At 34.0% G+C, this 7,655-nt stretch overlaps 1 protein-coding gene across 3 annotated transcripts; it reads left to right on the top strand.

Moving 5' to 3' along the window:
- Positions 1 to 1,307: 1,307 nt before the first annotated feature.
- On the top strand, positions 1,308 to 7,655 carry LOC105162335 (Calcineurin-like metallo-phosphoesterase superfamily protein). 3 transcript variants are annotated; one of them, XM_088880618.1, is made up of 10 exons: positions 1,308 to 1,487; positions 1,583 to 1,633; positions 2,122 to 2,227; positions 2,305 to 2,326; positions 2,449 to 2,563; positions 2,891 to 2,923; positions 5,569 to 5,694; positions 6,596 to 6,702; positions 6,785 to 6,856; positions 7,003 to 7,655. In XM_088880618.1, the coding sequence occupies exons 4-10, from the start codon at positions 2,317 to 2,319 to the stop codon at positions 7,419 to 7,421; spliced, it is 882 nt and encodes a 293-aa protein (XP_088736744.1). In that variant the 5' UTR covers positions 1,308 to 1,487; positions 1,583 to 1,633; positions 2,122 to 2,227; positions 2,305 to 2,316; the 3' UTR covers positions 7,422 to 7,655. The 3 variants fall into 3 exon arrangements, with proteins under 3 accessions (XP_088736744.1, XP_088736742.1, XP_088736743.1); XM_088880617.1 differs by having other exon boundaries at positions 1,400 to 1,487; positions 2,305 to 2,376; XM_088880616.1 differs by lacking the exon at positions 2,122 to 2,227 and having other exon boundaries at positions 1,310 to 1,487.

Raw genomic sequence — 7,655 nt, forward strand, 5'->3', positions numbered from 1 at the left:
TTCTTTCTCTCTTTTTTTTATCTTTTAATGTAATGTATTGATTTGTATATTTTATTTTTATTTATAATACTATTTTTAGTATATTTTAAAGTATGTAAAAATCTATTCATTATATGCACGCAAAAATGGCGTGCCACAACGGCTAGTACTATTATAAAGAAAAGAGGGTTTATAGACTCAAAATGGTAGTTTTGATACCACTATACTAAATTATTATAACGCCAATGCCCTTCAATTTCTCAACTCATGTCAAATAAACTACCTTTAGAAAATTAATTCAATGCACTTACATGTACTAAAAAATTAAATTTATTTCCATTTTGTTATTAATTAAAATTAAAATGACATATTAGTATTTATTTTATATGTATACATTAATAATCACTATCACTATAACATATATTCTATATAGTGTCCATTTTTAAATTATGCTTTGATAATTATTGCATAAAAAAGTTACCAAATAATTTGTGTATGTTGCTGTAAGACAATAACAATTAATATAAAAGAACAAATTATAAACTTTCATCAAATAAAAGTATTATTAAAAATTGTGCAAGCAGTATTGCGTGTCACTATATTTAATAGACTTTAAAAGGTCTCGAATCTGTGCACACAACATTCCAATCATATCGACTCGATTTAAATTTAAGTGTGTCCAAATTCACTACAACCATTTGATCATAATTACATTAATAATTCACTTAAATTATACAATTGGACCATATTTATAAATTGGAAGCCTCATTATTTGTTGGAAATATTTTAGCCGACACATATTTTACTTTGTTTACATCCTAATCTCAGAAGGTTTTTTATTTAAATATTTTTTCTCTATTTCTTTTTTAATTTTTCTAATTTATTATTAAGTGTTTGAAAAATTCAAGAAATTCATTATGAATAATAATTATGTTTATATATTATTAATAAAATAATTATCTAAATAATCGCCCAAAGATAATTTTTCTTCCAATTAAAATGGCTATAATTTTTAAAATATAATTGTGAGGAACTAAATTATAATAAAAATGAAAACTGAGTACTCAAATAATTTTCTATAGAAAATGTATATCGGAAATGCAACTGTAAGGGTTAATTTAAAGTTAATTGAAAAGAGGAGGACTATTTTGAAAATAAATTAAACTATGGGGGATTGAAATGAATTGTGCTCGTAGTAGAGGGGTAGAATTTGCTAATAATTAAAATTAAAGAGGCGCGAGCTAAAATAGAAAACTTTAAGGGACGTGGATGCAAATTCGATGTCAGGTCGTCTTCTTCTTCTTCTTTTTCTAATATAGTTGACCAGTAAGTCAAGACATGAATATAAAACTCGTCGGTCTAAGAACTGCCAGTTAATGTTCAGCGGTTGCACGTGGTTACACGCGCCGCCTTATCGCTGTGCAATCTCCTCTTGGCCGCTTTACAGACTCCGCTGCTGTAAAGTTCCTATGGTTAACTCCGTCCGAATCGCCATCGTCGGCGACGTCGTAATCTCTATCTTCCTTAATCTCTTTATCACACACGGTTACAGTTGCTGACATTTTTGGGTGAATGTTAATTTTGCTTTGTTTTTTGTTGCTAGCATGATGATTGGAGTTTAGAAGAAGATACCAAGGCTCTGCAACTGTTAAAGGTTTCTCTTGTTTACTATATTTCATGATACTTCATTTTTGTTTGAGAAATTTCTAGTTCTGGTGCATATTATTTAGAGAAACGGTATAATATTCAGTCATTGCTGACTTGTTTATCGAATGAAGTAAAATTAGTATCAGTTAGTTGGGGCAAATTTTACATTCTGTGTGTATTAGCAGTTTCAATTGGAAACAAGAAATTTGATTATTATAAGCTTGGCAAACAACCTCTTATACTGTTTACCAATTGCCGTATTACAAGTTAGCAAGCACATCAAAGACCTGCTTTCAGAGTGTTCGCTGTTAAGTGCCAAGAAAATGTGGTAATTTGATGTTTAATTAAGTGGGAAAATTGTCCTCTTGTTTTCCCATGAAAGTCTAGCCAGGGATTTGGAAGATAGATACATTATTTTGACTTAAGAGAAACATTTCTAGCAGATAACTTGTCTATGATCCCCAACTAAATCCCGACCTTCATTTACTAATGCAGGTTGACATGTGTGTAGTTCATACCATATGCAGTTTGCCTACGAACTTGGGATTCTCTTATGTCTTATCTGTCATTTGTGAAAATGGAACACTAGAAGTGTAGTCTGGTAATGTCCCTCATCGTGTTAGTGTGTGTGGCTCCTTATGCTTCTTTCTTTCTAATGTGGTTTTTTGGTAAATGCAGCCGGATCTGGTGATGTTTACAGGCAGGTGCTCTGTTCCGCACCTTCTATGTTGTTTATTTACCTGTTAACAGGTCAGTTTTTTAGTCATACTATTTCCAGCATTTATATAGACTAATGTCAATTCCATGGGGAGTTTGCTCCAGGTGATTTTGGTAATGAGAATGTAGATCTGGTTGAAAGTATTTCAAAACTTGATTTTTCAAAAGCAATTATTTTGGGGAACCATGATGCCTGGAATACCCAGAAGTTCTCAGCAAGGTAATATTTTATGGTTTTTATTATTTCAAGTAAATGAAAGTGTTACTGGGTGTAGACAATGGGAAACTTAAGCTTCCTCTGATTTCAATTTAGTTTCATTCAAGATTTAACTTACATATATCACGTCTTTGTGCTGCTTGATTTCCATCTTCCCTCTGTACTCTTCCCACGTAGTAAAGAGAAAGATCCAACACCATTTTTGCCTCCATTTGAGTATAATGTGTTGTCAGTAGCAACTTATTCGTGCTATCCACTGTGCTTCACTTTTATTATCGGTGTCCATATTTGCAATTTACTTGTTGTGACTGTTGCAGCATTTGTATGTAGGGAAAAGGATGCTGTTCAACTCCAGCTTGAATTGTGAGTTTCTATCAGTTATATTTTCTTAAAAGTTGAAGTTTTTACTCTGTTTCTTTTGGATCTTAGCTTGTGTTTAAGTTGTGTATGATTGACTTTCATATTTATGACTTTACATTTTCTCCAAACTTTATGTATGATACTTGTCAGAGTTAATTTATCACGATTTGATTTTGAGCTATATTTTCCTTCAAATATGCACGCAATTGATATGCATCTTTGACCAAGGAACATTATACATTGAATGAATATTATATACATATATAACCGGAAGATGTATATAGTTTGCCGTCCCCTTCCCCCAAGAATGCACACGATATATCTTCCCTCCCTTATATGTGCGTATTTCTTTTATTCAGGTTCTAAAACCAAATAATACACTCAAAAACTTATTTTCGGATATATAAGAGCCAACATAATTTGTTTTCTTTAGAAATGGATTGCGTGGACGACCAGAAAATGTAAAGGGTGCAAGAAAAAGGAACACGGAGTTGATATCAATGACACCTTTAAAATGGAAAAAACACCTATTCTAGATATTAGTATGTGCTAAAACAATAATGTAGAAGTGATAAAACATGCTTGGACGTGAAAGAGGGAAAACTATGAATGATAAACCTGAATAGAGCGAAGAGATTTTATCTTGAGTTATTTCCACAATTGGCTTTGAGAATTTTCATTTTCTACTTTATGATAATAATTCATTCACGATACTTTATTGATGAAAGGAACTACTAGAACATTATTGCTATTCACATCTTCTATGGTGACTACGATGTTTTCAACCGATAAGATGTCCACTTGATAAATCCATCGTTGCATTAGAGCAACTATTGTAGTCTTGCAGTTAACTCCATTAAAAATTTAATCTCACTGTAAGTACTCTAGTAGTAGTCCTATATGTATTCTGTCGTTGATTAGTATCACTATTATATACAAGGTAACATCCACCGAAGATCTTCTCAGCTTATAAGCTCTTTTAAATTGACTAATGTAGAGTTTTGGAGCTCTTTAAATTGATACAATGTCAAAAAAGCGTACAAGATATTGGCCAAAAGTTAGGACCCCATCTTATGAGCTGGAATAATGTGAACTCCTCTAATTTGACAGGGTATATTTGCATCTTGGCTTACAAGTTAACCAAAAAACTGAAAAACATCTTATTGTGTCTTACATAGCCTGTTTTATCCTACTACTTAAATACTTATATCCTAAACACGATCTTACATCTTTAAGCTCTGAAGATGCGATAAGTTATTAATTATTGCAACTCCTTTCCTTGTCTTAGTAATCACTCTCTTATTTTGTTGCACTAATTTGCCTGTCCAATGGTATGGGTATTTTTGGCAATTGTCATAACATTTATCGTGACTGTAAATTCCTTGTCCAATAGACATTTGAGGTGGGAGCTTCCACTCCTGCCAGTTGTTAGATCTTCAATTGCAAAGTCTATTGTGGTGGCTAATTATTGAGGTTTAGAGCTGTAGCTGTGCCATAACATGTTTGGTTTACTTTTTCTGTCTAATTTAAATTTGGAAAAGTTCTGGATTAAAATTATTTAGATGTTTGCAAGTAGACTACACACGGGAATATGAATAATGCATGTGGGATGCAATTTAACTTTGAATTTGATCCTCTTCTAGAAAAGTGCTTCTTGTATGTTGCCCCAGCATTTAGGAAAGTACCACCCGTGACCTTACTTAGCTCACACTCACTTTTTGCCAGAATTGTCTGCTTGCTAACTAAAATTGACAAAAGATAACAATGATTATGGAAGACAAATGGGTGAAAACAGCCATGAGCAATGCTTTGAATCTGCTGTGTGAATGTGCCATCAGAAAGGGATGTGTTTTGTCCTAAGGATTGATTGCGTCGCCATCATCCCCAACCTGATTCAGAGTACATGAATGAGAAGGCTAAATTATTGGAGTGCTGGAAACATGTTTCTAGGATGTCTGTAAAATAGTAATTAATGCTTGCTGGTTAGCTTTCAGCCTTGTCAGCTCAGTTCATATATCCTATTCTCGAGTTTGAGATCTGCAATAGGTAGTAGCTAAGCTAACTTTTGTCTGGGACCTGCCCTTGTCACTGAAATTACCCAGTAAAAGGGTGGGTTGATTTGCTAACTAGTTAAAACTTAGTGGGGTTAAGCTTCTCTTGTTCTATTTTGCTTTTACTGGTTAATTAGGTTGCATCTTGGTAGTTGAACATTTTACAGCAGTTGTCGAATGTAAGTTATGTATGTTTTGGATAAGAGTATTAGGCGTTTGATCTCTTTCCAGCTGCTGCCACTTTCGCATGTTATTTGTGGTTAGTCATTTGGTACTTATTTCTTTCATTTATATGATGGAAAGATTGTCATTTGTGTGTTTTTATGGATGAAGTCAAGAGAAGACAATTGGCATTTTGCTGTGTTCTAAAACTGAAATGCAAATGTCCATCAAGTTATCTGCCTTCATTGCCGAAATTTTGTGTAGTGAGAACTATAAGGTGTACAGCCTTCAATGCTAAAAATTTGTGTAATGTGTACCTTGCTGAAAGAACTATAAGATCTTTCTGGCGCTTGTATGTCTACGGCATATGATATGAGCTGCTGAAACCAAAGTCGCTGCTAATATTTGGATCAACTCAAACTTTATGATACTCAGCCTTGGTGATGAGCATGTTGGTTATGGACGAATTGATTTCCCAAATCTGAAGTTAAGTATTGTTGGTGGACGGCCTTTTTCTTGTGGCGGTGAGCATTTATTCCGGAAAAAACTTCTTACTGCCAGGTTAGTAGGCTATAAATGCTTATTTCAATTTACAATCTCCTGTGCAACCTGTTCGATCTCATTTGCATCATCCTGGAAGTCACTTGAAAATGTTTATTATTTTTCTTAAAAACAGAAAAAACATTCAAATATACGATGGATTAGGGAGTTGCCTTAGACTCTTCCAGCACGAGTTTTTTTGAGGTCTGGGACTCTTCCAGATCTTTTTTAAGCATAAGGTTCTGTGAACTTCTCCGTCTAACGGAAAACAAAAAGACAAATATAATGTCTTCATGAGTAAGCAAGATTAAAAACTAGTGGAGCTTTGTATCATTTCTTTTCCTTAAATGTTGAATCATATATGGAATCACATTTTCTTATAAATGAGTAGTAGTTCAGAATGTTATAATTCTTGGAAAATTGATATGCAGAAGAATCTTACAATTAGAATGATAGCGACAGGCACGGACATTTCTTTTATCAGAGAAATTGTTTCCTATATGTGGTTTGTGAATGTCTAATTAAGAGGTGTTTGGCGAAACATAAGCTTATAAGACGTTTAAGAGCTTACAAGCTCTTGAAACCGTTTGAAAGTTTTTCTTGAAGAGTTTATAAGATCCTAAAATAAGATATTTTGGATCTTATAAGCTCTTCAAGAAAGGATTAACTTCAACCAACTTTTTTTAAAACGTTTTATAAGCTCTTTAATTTCAATATTGAATAAACAAAAACACGCTCATAATATTTTACTTTTACCTTTCATATAATTGAATTTTTTCCCCAAAGCAAAATTATCAATTTACATAAATATAAATTCTCATAGTTTGATGGATTTTTGGGTCATTATTACAGTACGAAAAGTTTATTACGCCAAACAGTCTAACATTTTTTAAGCTGTGGCATCTTGTAATAATTTCCCTAGATATGGCGTCCACGACATGGATGAAAGTGCAAAGAAGATTTACGAAGCTGCTTTAGGAACTCCTGCAGATCATTCTATTATATTTCTTGCTCATAATGGGCCCTCAGGTATATGAATTTCTGAAGCAAACCTATGTGTTGACAGTGGTTGAAAGATGCTTTTTGTTAATCAGAAGGTTAACTCATGCAGGTCTAGGTTCCAACGTGGATGATATCTGTGGAAGGGATTGGATTCCTGGAGCCGGAGACCATGGGGATCCTGGTAATAGTTTTGAAGTTTAAAATCTCTTCTAAGTTATTCCGTGCCCCGTTGTGACCATATGCACTTGTATATATGCAAATGTAATCGTGATTCTTGCAATGTCATATTTGATCTATGACAATCGAATGCGTGGACTTATGGTACAGATTTAGCGCATGCAATATCTCAATTGAAAGAGGACACCAAATTGCAAATCAAGTTGGTGGTGTTTGGTCACATGCATAAAAACTTGGCATATGGACAAGGACTTCGGAAAATGATAGCCATTGCGGATGACAACACTATATACGTTAATGGGGCTGTTGTTCCGAGGGTCAAAACAATGGGCAAAGAACAAGTAAACTATGCAACGAGCTCTAACCCTGAGAAAACCTCAGCCATGACATCAGATCTGGGAGGCACCAAACGAGCCTTCACCATAGCTGACATATTTGATGGCAATTTGGAGAAAGTTGCTGAAACTTGGGTTTCAGTCACTGGAGAACAGGTTAAAATAGAAGACGAGCTCATTATATTTAGCAAAGCAGCTGAGAGCTCCAAGCACTCTTCATGTTCGGTTTTATAGATTGACTGAGCACGACCGTCAGTATTGTGTATGAGGCTTTGTATATTCCTATGATACTTCCAACTATCTATTTCAGGTTTTAGCAACCCTATACCGGCCAAAGTTATGTATCATTAAGACCTTGATCTGCTCGGAAATGAATGCTTATTCCTGCAAACCTTGAGCTTAGCAGAGATTAGATTCGCTGTTCGTTGAAGTTAATTAATGTCCGAGGAATAATGTTGCTTGATTGAA

This window comes from Sesamum indicum, linkage group LG5 (assembly GCF_026168435.1).
Source record: "Sesamum indicum cultivar Baizhima isolate 11 linkage group LG5, ASM2616843v1, whole genome shotgun sequence".
In the NCBI taxonomy this organism is placed as follows: Eukaryota; Viridiplantae; Streptophyta; class Magnoliopsida; order Lamiales; family Pedaliaceae; genus Sesamum; species Sesamum indicum.